The 17276-nt window shown below is 39.1% G+C and overlaps 2 protein-coding genes across 6 annotated transcripts in view; one reads left to right on the top strand and one right to left on the bottom strand.

Annotated features, from left to right (window-relative positions):
- The window catches only part of LOC125745617 (AP-4 complex accessory subunit RUSC2-like), a 29222-nt gene extending 24729 nt beyond the window's left edge, over positions 1–4493 (top strand). For all 5 annotated transcript variants that reach the window (XM_049018625.1, XM_049018621.1, XM_049018623.1 and 2 more), the window contains 2 exons: positions 48–209; positions 1726–4493. In XM_049018625.1, the coding sequence (XP_048874582.1) occupies positions 48–209; positions 1726–1912 (349 nt within the window). In that variant the 3' untranslated portion in view covers positions 1913–4493. The remainder of the gene's footprint in view (positions 1–47; positions 210–1725) is intronic.
- Positions 4494–10762: 6269 nt separating this feature from the next.
- On the bottom strand, positions 10763–13635 carry LOC125745624 (C-C motif chemokine 20-like). The gene is made up of 4 exons (XM_049018644.1): positions 13476–13635; positions 12292–12415; positions 11524–11638; positions 10763–11308 (listed from the first exon to the last, which is right to left on the bottom strand). The coding sequence occupies exons 1-4, from the start codon at positions 13528–13530 to the stop codon at positions 11279–11281; spliced, it is 324 nt and encodes a 107-aa protein (XP_048874601.1). The 5' UTR covers positions 13531–13635; the 3' UTR covers positions 10763–11278.
- Between the last annotated feature and the right edge of the window lie 3641 nt (positions 13636–17276).

Raw genomic sequence — 17276 nt, 5'->3', positions numbered from 1 at the left:
CCTATACAATAAATTAATACTTGTTACTTTCCTTTAAATTCCACTAGACTTCCATCTGAGTGGCTGAGTCTAGACAAATCAGTGTTGGACTTCATGGCACAGACGGTTGGGGCAGGAAAGAAGCTCCACCCTCCACCTCCTCCTCAGAAGCAGGTCGCAGCTGCATCACAGCAGCTAGAAACACAGGCTTCGTGGCAACCACCTCCACGGTAAATAAGCGAACTTGTACGACGGTAATGTCGAATTTTTGAATAGGAAGGGTGTTAATTTTCTTAATTTTAATTAATTTTCTATAATAGCACATTTAGTGCCAACCAGGTGAATGACAGCAGTAAATCAGTGTGCTGTTATAGTATTTAATTCTAACGTTACTTAATGGAATCTAATGGAATCACCAAGCGGTGGGGGTAGGGAATGATTCAGTGGTAACCCTATATTAGTAAACTTCACTCTACAACAGCTGCAACATCAAACTTGAAAACCTTAGGCTAAAGGCTGTATCACACTGAACGCAACATGAAAAAACTACACGAATTTGGGAAATTATTTGTATGTGAATTTAACTCTTCAAAAAACTTTTTTTTTTTTTTTTTTTGGTAATCGCACAAATCTCTTGGATGTACTAATGAATTTTAAATTAAGCATCTGTGGTTTGGCTTCTTGGATTGATTGAGTGTTCACTAGTTTTTGCAGACCCGCGGCCCATTTATATAGTTTAATTCTAGAATTGGGGCTGGGAAATCTGATCATGGATCAGCATACTGTAGGAGCTTGCTGGTGTTAATATGCTCTCAATTCCAACTCTGCCTTGTGACCTTTTCTGAACTTTCCATGATCGAAATCTGGGTCACAATCCATGGGTTGAGAATTGCTGGTGTAGAGTATATCCTTAATCACAGTCTTTGAGATTTGCATATCACATTGTTCCAAATTGCAATTTCGATTTGAAATCGATAAATTGTTCAGGCCGACTTTACAATGGCCATATAAGGTAGTACTTCAGGATAAGCAAAATTAATATTGAAAATATAGCAACAGGGGGCGACATGGTGGTGCAGTGGTTAGCACTGTTGCCTCACACCTCTGGGACCCGGGTTCGAGTCTGGGTCACGTGTGCGGAGTTTGTATGTTCTCCCCATGTCGTCGTGGGGTTTCCTCCGGGTACTCCGGTTTCCCCCCACAGTCCAAAAACATGCTGAGGCTAATTGGAGTTGCTAAATTGCCCGTAGGAGTGCATGTGTGACTGAATGGTGTGTGAGTGTGCCCTGCGATGGGCTGGCCCCCCATCCTGGGTTGTTCCCTGCCTCGTGCCCATTGCTTCCGGGATAGGCTCCGGACCCCCCCACAACCCAGTAGGATAAGCGGTTTGGAAAATGGATGGATGGAATATAGCAACAGCATCATCAGTTACTCATTAACTTTTTTGGACATTGATGTTATACAGATAGGTCTATAAATCAAACAAAAATAAAAAATATTAATAAATAGCCGCAGTTTAATCCAAGAGCCTTACCAAAAGGGAAAAAACCAACATAAATGCAGGCAATCAGAAAAGCTGCAAACAAGTTAAATGCCCTATTCAATACTTCCAGTATCCAGTATTTCTCGATTTGTTTACTGGTATATGAAATTATGTGCAAATCATGGAATGGCTTATGTATTATGTTTCAGATGTATGATTGTGGATGCAGGAGGCACCAAGCCGCCTTTTTTGTGGTCTCCTAGGGTAATGCAGAGCCACCATCACCATATTGCCATAGACCCCGGGCACTTGAGCTTCGGTCGGGGGAACGTGCTGCGAGTAATGGCTTGTGCACAACCTGACTGGGAGGATCACTCACCGGAGGATCACACCGACGCAGCGCCCATCGCTTACGCTTCGCTGTCCGAGAAGCCCAGCGGCACACGCTGAGGTCCACCGGATGAGCGGAGGAGGAGGCAATGAAAAAGACATCTTCCACCAATATCGATCAACATCTAGACACAGTTAACTTCTACAAGCTTCTACTGATTGCATGAGGTTTTGGAAGAGTCTGCAGTAAGTTTAGGCAGTTCTGGGTCATCCAGAATAACATGTGTTCATTCACACTCTCACACACACTTTTTCTTCATCCTAACTGCAACTGAATGAATGCCCTCAGAAGTATTCTATTTGGAGAGAGGGGGGTCTTTTTATATATACCTATATACACACACACACACACACGCACACACATCCATATACATATTGTATTTCTGCTTTTTAAATGGCGTGGTAAGGATTGGGTTTTTAAAAGCCTCTGGGGAAGTTTGTGATGCATTATGGAAATTTTTATTTTTTAAGCACAAAGAGACCAGGTTATTCTGGATGCCAGTTTGTATGAAAGTTGGATAAGGTCCGGCTACAAAATCTACCCACCGTTAAATTGTTGTTATTAATGCAACAAACATGGATTAGAATTGGTGGCTTTTGAAAAATGGAAATATTTCTGTAAAGTATTATATGCAAAATTTGAGTCATGCTCAAAATATTTCAGTCACCCAACAAATTTTAAGAACAGTAAATGTCCAGAGTGAGTAATCGTTCTTCCGGATGTGTTTTTGCATCAGTGAGCCAAAGTTGCATCAATGAGCCTCATTCACTTTAAAAGAAGGTTCACTTTGATGGAACAGAGGATCTGCATCTTCATAATTGTGTTGCATTAGGGAAAAGGTATGAACTGAAACAAGGAGTAAAAATGGAATCATAGACCAGATGTGCGTCTCCAGTCAATCACGGCATAACTAAGCCTTTGGCCAATTATGTGCTCAGTAAACAGTTCAGCCTGGCACTCTATTTGAACACCCTGTAAATAGGTATAACTTTCCTCCTGCAGTTCTGATGCTGGATGTATGAGTGGCACAGCCTGGTTTGAAGAACATGCATTCGTTTTCCTGTTTGTGTTCCATAAATGAGTTCATTTCTCTGAAGGAGATGCTTCTGCTGCAGAAGGTGTATCACTTTCCACTAGAAGTATGTTTGTAAAACATGGGGTTTTGACGGCCTCTCAGCTTGAATCAGAACTCCAGATAAACAGCTGCTTACTCCCTCTCTGTCCTCTATCTCTCGTTCCTCGAAAGGACAACAGAACTTTCAGAAAGGGATGAATTTGTCTGCATGTCTCCCAAAACAAATGCTCTGCTTCGACTGTCAAAAACTTGTTTTTCTGGGATGTTCCTCTGCCTGACTTTCAGCACCACGACCCCATAGTCCTCAGTGCTGTGAGTAGAAAGGGAAACAAAGACGACGACGTGTATCCTATTTGTTGCATTGCATTTATTTATTGACTAACACAGTAACTGTTCATCATGATGTAATGTGTCTGTTTAGTTGTAGCCAAGTTCACAGCATTGGTTAAAGATGCTAAATGAAAGCATAGGAGTACCCTGGTTGGGAATTTGAGAAAATGCCATTAAGGTAATTTGTTGCACTTTTAGTGGGTCAGTTGCTATGCTTTAGGCCTCCTTAGCTGTACAACGTTGTATCTGCATCATGAGCAGAATTAGGGAGAAAGTGGCTTATTTTGTATAAAATCTTCTGCTTCAATCATTATCTTCACCTGGCAGATGGTGGTGAAATGGGCCTTAAGGTTTGTAAGCTGATAAAGCAGAGTAAAGGTAAAATGATGAAAAGCATTTGTTTCTTTTTGAAGGAGAAATCATTTATTTTTGCAAATTTTGTCCAATACATTTTTTTCCCTTTCATTCCAAGTAGAAAATCTTCCTTTACTCTGTTCAGATCAGTTTAAAGCCTTATCAGATCATCTCCTAGAAGCGAGGAGATATTTACTAATTGTGTTTATTCTGTTAGTATTTTAATTTATTTTAATGTTACTACTGTTGGTTGTACATTTTTTTTTGTAAAAATGTATATTTAATTGACACGTAAGCAGATGGATGTACATAGTCTATCTGCACTAATATTATCTGTAGGTTTCTTATGCTTGTTTACATTTCTTTTTTAATTTGCTCCCTGTAGTTGGGTGGTAATGGAGAATGTGGATTAAATGTCTAGTTTTGCTTCCAGTGACTTCATGCTGTATAGCCTATGAAGTTGCACTGGTTTGGTTGGAGCCCTGGGACATTTTTCCATCTTCACGTACATCCCTAGCAGAAATGACAGGCAGTTATAGGGCCAGTTGCATGGCTGCAACTGAGGCAGTGAGACAGAATGAGAGGAGTATACAATGGTGCCTTTTAAAGAGAGAGATCGCCTCCTTGTGGCCAGAAATGCACTGCCTAGACCTGCTTCATACATCTTTGTTGGCTCCTCAAATTGCTTGATGTTTAAGCTTAAGGAGAAATCTGTACATCTCATTTGTTATTTTTTTTATCCTTATTTATATGTTACTACCACGTTTCCTTCAGCTTGTACTTATTCTCAAGTGGCACCGATGTTATTCCTTTTGTCAATGCTATGTATGTATGACATCAGTATAATATGGAAATTAAGAATTGAGTGAACACAACTAAAATGGGTATTCTGTGATTATTTTTTAACTACTTCCCACTTGTATCTTATTTCAGTTTGCATTATAGAGGGCAAACCATTTATTAAGCTGAGTGAAGAAGTCTGAGAAGAATTTCAGCTGTGGCATGTATATGTTTTCAAATTATAAACTATAAAATTAGGGGCGGCAAGGTGGTGCAGTAGATAGCACTGATGCCTCACCTCTGCAGAAAATGGATGGATGGATAAATGGAAACCGTAAATTTTTTGTGTCGTCAGTTCAAAATATAAATACAGAGTTCAATGATTTTCACGTTCCATATTATTTGTGAGATCCCAGATTTATAAATTTCAATAACACTCCTGTTGAATCTATGTCATGATGGCAATGGATAGTTTTGTTTTAGTAGGTCAGCTTAAAACAGATATTTATTTGATCTCCTATTTGGTCCCTACATTCCTCTGAGCATCATTTCGACACAAGGTATGTTCTGTAAGATGTCCATATTTATGGATGAATTTCAACTTTAACCTTGTGGGAAATAGGAAAGCCATTCACTGAAGATGTGTAATAATTGTTTTTTATACCCTTGAGCAAGATGTAGATAAATCTCAAGTAATTGGTGTTGGATGACAGGGCCTTGTTGGTTACCATTGCCAATGAAAGTGCGGGACATAGACGAGGCCGGTATAACCTGCACATACAGGTAAGAAAGTTGAACCATATCTGCCATCTATGGTAATGCCTGAAAGTTCTCATAATGTATCTACACACCTGCCAGAAACCTGATTACTTCAATAACTCAAGATGGTGCAACAAATAACAATCATTTTTTACCAGATGAACTTTGTTCCACATTGATACATGCTAAAACGGAACCCTCAAAATATATGAAGGCAGCAGAATTGAAGCAAGACAAACCTAGACACTGTAGTTGTGTTCAGTAGAAAATATGCTAATCTTTCAAAGAATGTAGGAGTTAGGACACTAATTCATAACACATTATTGCAATGACAATCATCCACACATAAAAACATGTGAAAAGTTTTAAAAAATGTCTGAACATTGTACAGTGAATGTTCACTGTTACACTTACTAATCGCTGTGCTTTGGTATGACAGTATATTCAGTATGATCATAAAGATTATCATTAAGACGTGATCATTCTGAGAAAAGGGTTCTTTGGTGATGGGGCAGAGTGGGCAAGTCTAGTGCTAATCATAAAAAAATGAATATAATGTTTAGACAGATAAAGAATAAAAATGAAATTTGAAAATATAGACAGACATACAGAAAGAAATACAGGAAACCACATAATTGTTGGGGAAAGATTGTGCAAATTGGAGGCAAGTGCAGTAGTCCAATAAATGAACAGCTATAGTTGCAGAGATATATATCATGACTATAATATTTGAGTAAACATACATTTATTAACTTTCACATTTCCAGTTGATCTATCCAGTGCTTCTAGAAATTGTAGAGGTTGGGAGGTGTGAGAGGTATAGGGAATAAATTGGGGGTTTGTTGCCAGGATGTCTGAGGAATACATTACTGTCCTTCTGACAGCATCATTTCTAGTTATTAAATATTTATAGACCTAAATCCATGTGCATTACATTGTCCCCCGCAGTCCACTGTTCAAAGCCCACTTTTCAGGCCATGTTTGCCTCATTCAGTTCAGGAGTTATTAGACCATTTATTTATTGTCCAATTGCACATTGAATGCACACTGGAATTAATAATGAATGTATAGACATACGTAATCTGAAAAACAAAGGGTAGACATTGTCCCCCATAATCCATTGTTCAGCTGCGCAAGCACATTTTGCACAGGACATGCCTGCTTCATTTAGTGTTAGAATTTTTAGACAATTTGTACTATGAATAGACACTCAGGGCACCAATGACTTTAAGTGAGAGTGAAGTGCATATGCGAACATTCAAATATTAATTTACATTTGCTTATTAAGAAATATGGAAAATGAAGGGGTATGTAAGGTTTTCCATCAACTGAAAATGCTGAACCAATATTTTGTTTGTGTAGCTATTAACAAAAGTTTATACACCTAATGAAAGGGCCGAAACACAAAAATGATCGATATACAGCGACAATATGGTAGAGCACAATTTTTGAGTGGTGTCTAATGTAGAATTGTGTGAGATGTTTTGCAGAGCGTCCAAAAGTCCAAAGCAGAAAATGTCTGTGCTTTTGCTGATATACTGTAAAAAGATCTGCTACATGAATTACAAAATTCTGTGATTGTGTCTTACAGTAGGTTCCACTTGTATTGTGTAAACTCTTCTGGAGGAATGGGCAAAAATTCACACAAACACACTCCAAATCTCACGGAAATCCTTCCCAGAGTCACCGATTTGCACTGAATATTTTACTGGCTAAAAATCATTCACTAGATGGGGCTGTTGCATTTGATAAAATATTAGAATGTAAAGTCTAATGCATCTGGGCCCCTTTTGCAGTTCTTGGAGAAATTAAATACAAGGAGAATTTTTGATAAGTAAATAGGTTCAAGTTGGATGATTGTAACAGTCAAAGAAAATAGCCATGAATGTCCAGTATATTGCTATCAAACGACACATAAAGGCAAACACTTCTGATGTCTGATTGCAGAAACATAAAAATAACCTAAAGAGAAATGGCAGGTGCTGTGCTATGTGAGTATTAGTTAAGTCACTGTTGCTTAGAAATTGAAATACATGCAGATTAAAAAGTTGTGATTCACACTCTCTATACAGACAACTAATTACATGCATATTAAGAAGTTGTTTTTCACACTTTTTAAATAATACATTTCCAAATATATGTACTCCAGGATGTCACCATCGCAATGTTAAAACGTGCTTATGCTGAACATATTAACGTTCAAGCAAGTACAAATTCTTGGGTCTTTGGTTATTTGTCTTTGAAATATTCTCTATTCCACTCCAACCTCTGCAGCCAGAAAATCTTCATGAGAACCTTATCTCAGAGACCACAGGCACTGTTGGGCTCCACCAACTCTTGTAAACTGTTTGTGGAAAGATAGACAAGCAGCATGCACAACCTTCAGAGCACGTCAGACTTCTCCTTGACCAACATATCATTCCTGTGACAACAGAGCAACCTTTAAGTTCAACGTCTTGTCTGATCCAGCAGGAGAGCTACTGTAGCACAAGTTGCTGAAAAAGTTCATGCTGGCTATGATAGAAAGGTGTCAGAACACACAGTGAATCACAGCTTACTGCACAGGGGCTACATAGCCATGGCCCAGTCAGATTGCTCACACTCTCCACTGCTCAAAGCATCTACAATGGGCATGTGAGCATCAGAACTGGAAGAAGGTGGCCTGGTCTGATGAGTCACGTTTTCTATTATATTATATGGACGGGCAGGTCCCTGTGCCTGGATTGTTTATCCGTGAAAGAGATGGCACCCGGATGCTTTATGGGAATAACGCAAGCCAACGGAGCCAGTATATGATGCTCTGGGCAATGTTCTGCTGAGAAGCCTAGAGTCCTGGCATTCATCTGGATGAGTAATTATTCAGGGATGGTTTAAAGAACACAAAAGTAGAGTTCAAGGCGTTGACTTGGACCCCCCAAATTCCACAGATCTGATTGATGTTCTGGACAAACAAGTCTATCCACGGAGGCCCCACCTCACAACTTACACCACAACTTAAAGAACTTGCAGCTAACATCTTGGCCCACTGAGGGGTTTTAATGTCACGGCTGATCAGTGTACAGAATATAGATGAGAGCAAATAGCTATAGACAGCATGGTCTGATGCTACAAATAATTCACATTTTTTGAATCTTATTTTCATTTGGCTTAAATAATACCAGCAGTAGGAATGAACAATGCATTGTCGTCACCATAAACATATATTTCAGTTATTGTTCTCCAAACATCTTAAAATACCAGTTTTACTGGACGCCACTCTGGAGTTCCCCAGAGTGATGTGGGCCATGGGGATTTCACAGGGCTGGAATTTTGCTATTCTGTTCCCATGTGAAGTTGTGCTTCCCTACCAGTGTTTGTGAAACTTTCTATTTTCATTTATGCCCTGTCAGTAAATATCAACTTTGTCTTGATAACGTCTTCAGAATCATTCTTATCTATTCGGTTAACCGTTTCCCTTCCCTGTGCTTCTTGCACTAATTTAGCTTTTCCTAGTCATTTTGAAGGATTTGTCTATTTATCCATTAATTATACATTAATATTACGTTTTTTTATACTTTATCATATACTTAGGTCTCCTTTATTGTTTTATTTAATGTGAAAGAATATTTTGCACGTAATGCATTAGTTGTTTATTGAGAAACATTTTAAAACCTCATATTATTGTTCTACCCCGCGACCCAGTAGGATAAGCGGTTTGGAAAATGGATGGATGGATATTATTGTTCTATGTCTACCCAGTATTAGGCTGTCTTGCAGTGATCTATACCTCATAAGCTACTGTTCCTAGTTTGTAAGAAACCACACTGTTAGTGCGACTCCTTCCCCATTGTTATCCGAGCAAACTGGCTCTTATTTACCCCCACGGTCACTGCGCACTTTCACAGCACAAAATTCATCCTTCCTTGCATTTTTGTTTGAAAAGTACTCACTAAATTTCTGTTGTGTCTTATATTCTACCTAGAGAACATCATTGTTACGGTTTATCTGATATGTGGTTATTTCCGAAATACATCTGAGATAGATTATTATCTCACTTAAGGGGGTGCACTTTCCCGTGAGTGCTGTTCCTGTCAAGCGCAACGACACATGTACTGTACATGCTACTGACAAATTCCATCGAAAGTTAGTAAGAAAAACAATGGCTTATTCTCACACTTCTGACACGTCATGCCACATCCTTTAGGACCTGCTGCAGCTTGCAGCAAAGTTAATTTCTCGTATATATTTAATCCCAGGAATTTGTAAGCACTTTCTAAAAGGCTATTCATACACTGGAAAACAAATTCATTGTTGTTTGACATTTAGACTTCAGAAAAATGAAATATTAAAACCCAATGTCACTTTAGCTAACTGCTTTAACAAAGTAAAGATCTGGGTCACTAAAAGCTTATTACTAAATGCACAGAAAACCGAGGTTCTGTGCACGCATTTGATCTCCACACTCAACTCTGAAGGGGCTGAACTTTTCCTTCAGCAACTCAGCCCGTAACCTAGGTCTCATCTTAGATACAAGCCTCTCATTCAAATCGCATATGGTTGCAGTATGGAAAGTGTGCTGCCTACTGCTATGTAACATTGTCAGCTACTACAATTTGTTACTGTTCGAGACACAGAGAAATTGATACATGCCTTTGTATACAGTAGGTCAGACTACTGTAATGCTCTGTTGTCTGGAAGCATGCACTGCACATCAAACACCTTGCAGGGTATTCAAAATGCAGCAGCTAGATTTGTCACCAGGTAGAAGAAGTTTGCATACAGAACTCCTGCTCTTAGTTCTCTGCACTGACTTCCGGTTAGGTTCAGGACTGACTTCAAAGTTCTCCTACTTACATATAAAGCGCTTAAAAGTCTAGTACCAGCCTACCTAACTGAAATACTGCAGGTCTACAAGGTGCATTGTCCACTCAGGCCCTGGAAGGCTGGTTTCCTTGTCACTTCACATCTAAATAAAGTGATAACTGGTGGTAAAGCCTTCTGCTACAGGGTCCTTATATTGTACACAGTCTATATTTTGGATGCCGAATCTAATCTTTAAATCTCCTAGACCTATTACTTCAGTTCAGCTTACCTGCAACTTAACACATAACACCGCAAAAGGACATAACACCGTAACCTGGTGCTGATGTCAATGCATGTTCTGGCCATCCGTGCTCTCTGCCTTTCCACGTGTTGTGGAGTCCTGCTTCAGTCCCACGGAGGGGTGACGTCATGGGTGTGACTTACGAACGGTAACATTGTGGGTGCAGCCTTCAGTCTGCCATCGAACATGCGCCAGCAAGGAGAACAGACTCACTGATGGACTTCACCTTTGACCTTGCTGGCTTTTAGGAAGCAGACCAACTCTTTCTTTTTCAGTAATGTTAGCATGTCTCTATTCTTTCAATTTTTTCTCTATTCTTGGGAGTTTTTAGTGCCTCTCCTCATTTGTCACCTGTCTTTCTTTCTTTCTTTCTTATCTTATCATTGTCTTTCCTTTCCCTGCTTTTGCATCATTCTGCTGTAATGTATCACAGCACCCCCATGTAAAGCGCCTTGGGGTGACTCAGTTGTGAGAGGCACTATAGAAAAATAAACTGCATTAAAATGAAAACCAAACATAAAGACAAACCTGTTTTTTAATCTTTATTTGGTTTTAGTTAAATTCACAGTAAATTTCATTTTATGTCAGAAATACAGAATTATTATTAGCCTGCCTTAAGAACACAGTCATTATATAAAAATATATTCAAATCAGAACTTTATTTTAAGATTAAAGACATACAATAAGATTTATATTATAAATGGTATCCATGATATTAATAGCTATAAAATGCCCCCGATATGTCTTAAAAAAGCAACTATATACTAGATGCTTTGTAGCTTACAAGATTTTTTGCAGCATGTAGGGTCATGATATCAAGCATGTAGGGTCTTATCTCAATGAACTGCAAACAGCAACATGTGGTACACAGAAAAAATCACCAACTATGTTAGATAAAATGATAATGTCAAAAGTGCGTCTGTGAAAGAAAGATTATTCTTTTTTCATTCTAGGTACAGAGACCAAACAGCTGAAGTCTGCGTAAACGGCCCGCGCAGAAGTGAAGAACTTCCTGATTGTTGGTTCTTAAAGGTCCAACAGCATTCACAGCTTGAAATTCTTGCACCATTTGTCCTAGGGAAACAGGAAAAATATTGTAAAACACAGAAGCAATAAAATAAAAATCAATAAATCACAACCTAGAACATGAAGATGTCAATCAAAACAAACAAGGCAGGAAAAATACAAAACCAGTATTAATAATCTATATTATGAATTAACTTTCAGTTATTAATTAATTTTTCATATTCATTTTGACATATTGAAGAATTCTTTAGGATCTCATTTACCCTGAATTTGTTCTGTATGCATCCTTCACGCTTTTCCTGCAGGTAGCTGATCAGATCCTCTACCCATGATGCAGCAGGGGGGGCACACAGCCTTCGGTTTTTCTTGGTGATGAAGCTGGAATACAAACAGGGCACCTTTTAGTGTTTTTCTTCTATGGAGTAGCAGACATGTCAGTTTATTATAGAACCCTTTTGGGAATGGTTATTATGCTGGAGGTCAGTTATTATGCTGGAGGTCAGTAGACCTTCAGAGATGGTCACTCTAAATACAGCGGACGTACTTGCGCTGCTTCCTAAGTGCTGGCTGACTGGATGTCTACCTCACTGTTCCCAGCTGTGCTTACTTCCCTTCATGCACAGGTTGGCTGCCCAGCCAGCTACTCTGGATTTTCTTCTTCTTCTTGTGTCAGTGTTTGAACTCTACTACTAACTTGAATTGTTTCATGTGTTAGGAACAAAAATGAATTGAATGAAATTACTATGGTGGTACCGTGGTTTATTCGACAGTACTATCACTCCTAAACCTCTAGGGGTTTGAGCAATGCCTGGCTGTACTCTATGTCTGTGGAGTTTGAATCTTCTTCCCTGACCGTATCCTCTGAGTAGCCCTGTTTGCTCCCACGATATCACTAACTTGTCCACAGTGTGTGATTGTCTACCCTGTGATGGACTGTCGGTGCCTGTCTTCCGGGGATTGGTTCACTGTGACCCTGTATCGAGTAAGTGAAGGGTATTGAAAATGGATGGGAAGCATAAATAGATACTTACACCACGGCGCTAATGTCACAGCCTTCACCACCGGTCTGCCGAATGTATCCTCTCACAATATGTTTGGGAATTTTGGTCCCACCGACTTTCAGGCAGCAGTCCACAGCCAGCTGTCCTTGGGTTACTGTAGCAATGAGACAGAAAGTAAGATCATTAGATTGTTGACCTGCCTACTTGCATAACTATTAAACAGTAAAAATAAATATGTAAAATAAGTTGCAAATTGAGGTTGTGTAAAAAACAATTGATGTATTATGGCAGATGCATCAGTTTATCCATTTTCACTAACCACTAATACAGGAAGCCTGGAGTTAATTCCTGGAAGTACAGAGCAAGAGGCAGGAGATGCTGACGGGTTCCTGCATAAAATTATGATTTGCAATTTTTTGCAAACAAAAAGCAAACTATCTGTTATACTTGTAAGAGTATTCTAACGCGAAAATCATACTAGGAAAAGAACTTTTATTGCATCCATAAATACTGCCCATTGCAGTTTACTAACCCTAACCCTAACCTTACCTTCTGGTCCCCTGCACCTCTGCAAGATTATGTTCTATTTGACTAAAATATCATACACTATATGTGATGCACTATATCTGACCAGGATGGGGATTTACTGTACATACCAGCTCCTGTTTTATTTTTTAGTTTATACAAAACACTAGACACAGTGTAATAATAATAAACTGTTCCCTTATGATTGTCGCTGATAGGAGCATTTACACCTGTTTTGCTTCAATGGAAGGTTAAAAAAAGCATGTACTGTAGTTGATATAGAGAAATTTGATTACACAGCACGAGTGTGTTATGCATTAGACAAGATCCCCCAAAACACCAAAGGGTTAAATCATCATTGTTTTCTTTGATTCAAATTAAAATTAAGATGGTAAACTTTGAAGGTATTTAGTTATTGTTTGCATTTACACTGTTATTTCAAAGAACCTTCCATTTAAAGCATCTTGCATGACCATTGTCTCAAATTAACAATGCAATGATTTGAAATAAAAGCATGGTAGAAAGGTCTATTGCATAAAAGTAGCAAGCTGTATACATAAACATGCTGGATTTAGTCATGCAAGTTTCCTTCCTCTTACATCATCACATCATATTAAATATGCATCTTTTATTTTTGCTCATTAGTAATTCCACAATCAAAAAGCTCCTTAATGAACTGGAGTACTTACTGTACAGGCAGCAGAGGAAGACAAATGCGATGCTGAATAATGTTGCTGCAGCCATTTCTGTGATGTTGCCTGGCGCTCTGTCCCTTCAGGTCTGGACTCTCAGCCTTTATTTCTCTCCTTTTATAGTCTTTAGTTTCATTTTGACTTTGCATTGTGCATTACTAGGAGTAGGAAGGGATTGTTAAATGAAAGGGCCGGAAATAATGCAATGATTTATGGGAGTAAATAAAGTCATGAAAATCCCACGTGGAAAAGAAAAATAAAGAACCTCTGAAGTAAACAATTACAGTACAAACATAGCTGCGGGTGAGTAATATAAAGATGAATACTAATACTGTAGTTAGCAGTACTGTAGCAGTAAATGAAAGTATGTACAGTAAAAGGACAATATTTGAGATATTAATATGTAAGTTATCATAATGACACAAGGCTACAAAACGACTTTCAAAAAGGCCAAGTGTTCAAGATTATTTAATTGCATTAGTTAAAGAGTAGTCTGCACTTTAACTAATGATAAACGTACTCATCCATCCTCTGCTTTTCTGTTCATGGTTGTGGAGGGTCTGGAGCCTATCCAGGAGGTACAAGGCGAGGGTGCCCCCCTGTTACAAGGCACACTTACACATTGTTGGAGCATTTGGCAACTCCAATTAACCTCAGTATGTTTTTGGACCGTGGGGGGAAATGGGAATATCAGGAGGAGATCCCCACAATGACACGGGGAGAACATGTACACTCCACATATGGAGTCATGGTGGACACTCGAACCCAGGTCCCAAAAGTGTGAAGCAACAGTGCTACCCGCTGTGCCACCATACCACCCCTTGCTTGCTAATCATTTGATGATATTCTGGCACCAGGGAGACTGAGACATTGCGGCAGCGGCAATACCATAGCATATGTGACAAATATGGCGGGCAAACGAGGGTAGGTTACACACTAGACGGGAAGCTGACATACAGTAGGTCCCCACACAACACTAGAGCACGTCAACATGACACATACAACACAAGTAAAAGTACAAGCGATACTCGGAAGCACAAATGTTTAAATTCAAATAGCAACTTATAAGGTATATAAGGGCTATATGCACAGCCTGCGAGCATGCTGGGATATGCCTATCCCATAGGCGTCACGCTATATTAATAGATAGAGAGATTAACAAATTTAGATGCATCACAGTGGTCTCTTACTCCAGTTATTTACAAAACAGCATGTAAATCACGTAGAAATATATATAAAGAAATAGGTTAGTAAATATATTCATAAATGAGTTACAATTTACAAGCTCTTTAGACAGGAATGACATATGAAGCAAATCTTTTTATTTACTAATATATTATCAAATTATTAGTAACAGTTTACTTGATAGTTAAGGAGCAGATGTTAAACTAAAGTGTTACCTATTTGATGTGTCAAGGGGATCAGTCTCAGGGATCATGAGAGCACCTGCAAACATGAACCATCTGCATCGACAGAAAAGAAGAGTGGTAGCGTGTAGAAAATCCATGACAGGAATAGACACCTTCGTAATACAAGAAAAAATGACCACAGAAACAAAGTGGATCTGCGGCAAACCACAGATTGACTCAGTGACAAACCACAAACAGATTCACCTTCAACTCCTACGCAAAAATGCGTCTTTAGAAAGGAAAAATCTAACCAGCACAAAACCATTAAAGCAAACAAATTCCCTGCCAGTTACCAACCACTCCAACAGCATGTGAACCATTTACTTAGCATTCTACTTACCCACATGAATATCATTTGATTGGCCGCTGCTTAGTTCAAATTTAAGTCAGTCTTGACTGCACTCATGGTGAATGATAAAATTCACTTTATTAACACAAACCTCAAACACCCTCAGTCGGTCTGTTCTACCCCAATCGGTCTGTTCTACCCTTGCTAGGTTACCACACCTAACGGTACTTGAGTCTATTGGACAAGACACCACAATAAGCAAATAAGCTGACTAGGGGCTGCTGACTATACAGTATGGGGGCCTCTTGAATCACGAGTGCAAGAGGAGATACTGACATACGGACTTGTAAATATGGGTAATGTGCACCCTGAGACGGGACCTTTGCAGGATGCCGTCGCTGGTGACAATCTCTTCATCTCCTTTCCTAACCACTTTTTATAGTATGTGCTCTGACCACATACTATAAAGTGAAATGTATTGCAAATCCTGAAAAAAATCAACCCATAAAAGACAAGAACACCTTTCTTGTCTTTCAAATTACATGCCGCGTTGCGACAATGGAAATTATAGGGCATGCAGCCGGATTTGATTTGATTGCATTTCAGCCTTTGACAAGAGTGGAAATTCCCTGTCCAACCTGTACGGGAGAGCGACACTCCCCATCTTCACACGAGTGACGGAGTAGGTACTTTTCTCAGTAAAGGCAGGTATTTTTTATGAGCAGATAAGAATGGAAAAGAACTTAGATTCCCCTCATATAGGGGACTACTAGTTTTACAGCTAGATGTTTAACAAAAATTTTATGTCCTTATGTGAATTAGTGTAACGTGGGATTAACTGAGGTGGAAAACCACTGACAGAAATGCAAAAATCGAAATGAATTTTAAGAAGTTAATTTTTCTTAATTAGCAAGTGCATGGGGCTCTATTCTAACTCAGCCATCACCTGACCCCCACCCCAATCCTGTGTTTAAGATGTTTTTACAGTCTGAGGTGTTGCAGGATTAAAACAGGGACACATTTAAATGGTGGCAATGCCCCCCTTAGTAAATACGAGGCCCCCCCTCACCAAAAAATAAAAATGAAATGTCGAACCTTTAGTCTTATAAACCAGAGCTATCCAACCCATTGATCAATCGATTATACTGTAGAGTGTGGGCAAGTCAGTTTGGAGATATTTCCACCCCAGTAAAACCATTGTACAATGTCTGGCTCTGCCCCTGGACCCAAAGCAGGTTGTGATGCAGTTTATGCGAACACTGTCAATGGTACCACTGTGGTGCATGAGATGGAAGGTAGCAGTTTTGCCTGTCTCAAGCGAGTGAGTTTGCTACAGGGCTTTCTGGCTCAGAGAGTACACATGCTGCGTGATTTACCTTGTGTAAGTCAAACCACCACAGGGTTCATTTCTTAAGCAATAAGTAGGTTTCATCATGTAGAGGAGTGCCTTGGCTTTATTTCATATTTTAAATACTTCTCACTGTACAGAGAATTGTAGAAGAAACAAGTGTTTGTGTAACTGAGCGCTCATCTCATGTGAAACTGTGTCATTGGGGATTAAATGGAGTGAAAAGACACTAACAGAAAGTAAGTACAACACTCAAGCCTAAAAAAGCAGAAATACATAGCTTACTGTACTTTAACTGTTTTTTTGCTCCCTTAATAGTGGAACTGCCCCCTAATTAGCAAGAGCATGGGGGTCTGCTGTAACTGACCTATCACCTCACCCCCTTCCCAACCCCGTTTTTAAGATAATACTGTATGTTATTGATCCTAGTGGCAAATTCTTTAACCAAGAAAATGTCTGAATAATAGTAAACTCATAGCAGTACTGTGCTCTTTTAAAAGGACATTCTGAATTTCAAAATATATGAAGAACACTTGTGAAAAGTCAATGTCAAATCAAAGTATCTTTGTTGTCAATTCAGCTATTTGATGCATGGCTCATACACTGATGGGAAACCCGTCGGCTGGACCTTCTTGGTTAGGGAGGATTCATCTGCATATTTCAGCTTGTGTAAGCTAAACCACAATTATTATTCTTAAGCAATAAAACGTTTCATCAGCTACCTGATGAGTGCCTTGGGTTTATTTAATTTT

Source organism: Brienomyrus brachyistius, chromosome 7 (assembly GCF_023856365.1).
Source record: "Brienomyrus brachyistius isolate T26 chromosome 7, BBRACH_0.4, whole genome shotgun sequence".
NCBI classification, from domain to species: Eukaryota; Metazoa; Chordata; class Actinopteri; order Osteoglossiformes; family Mormyridae; genus Brienomyrus; species Brienomyrus brachyistius.
The sequence above is the reverse complement of the archived record's forward strand: the minus strand, read 5'-3'. Positions and strand labels throughout refer to the sequence as shown.

Coding starts and splice junctions, on each gene's coding strand:
- LOC125745624 (XM_049018644.1), bottom strand. CDS start 13,530: ATGGCTGCAGCAACATTATTCAGCATCGCATTTGTCTTCCTCTGCTGC. Junction 12,416..13,475: donor CTTCCTCTGCTGCCTGTACA/GTAAGTACTCCA, acceptor TCATTGCTACAG/TAACCCAAGGACAGCTGGCT. Junction 11,639..12,291: donor TGTGACATTAGCGCCGTGGT/GTAAGTATCTAT, acceptor TTTGTATTCCAG/CTTCATCACCAAGAAAAACC.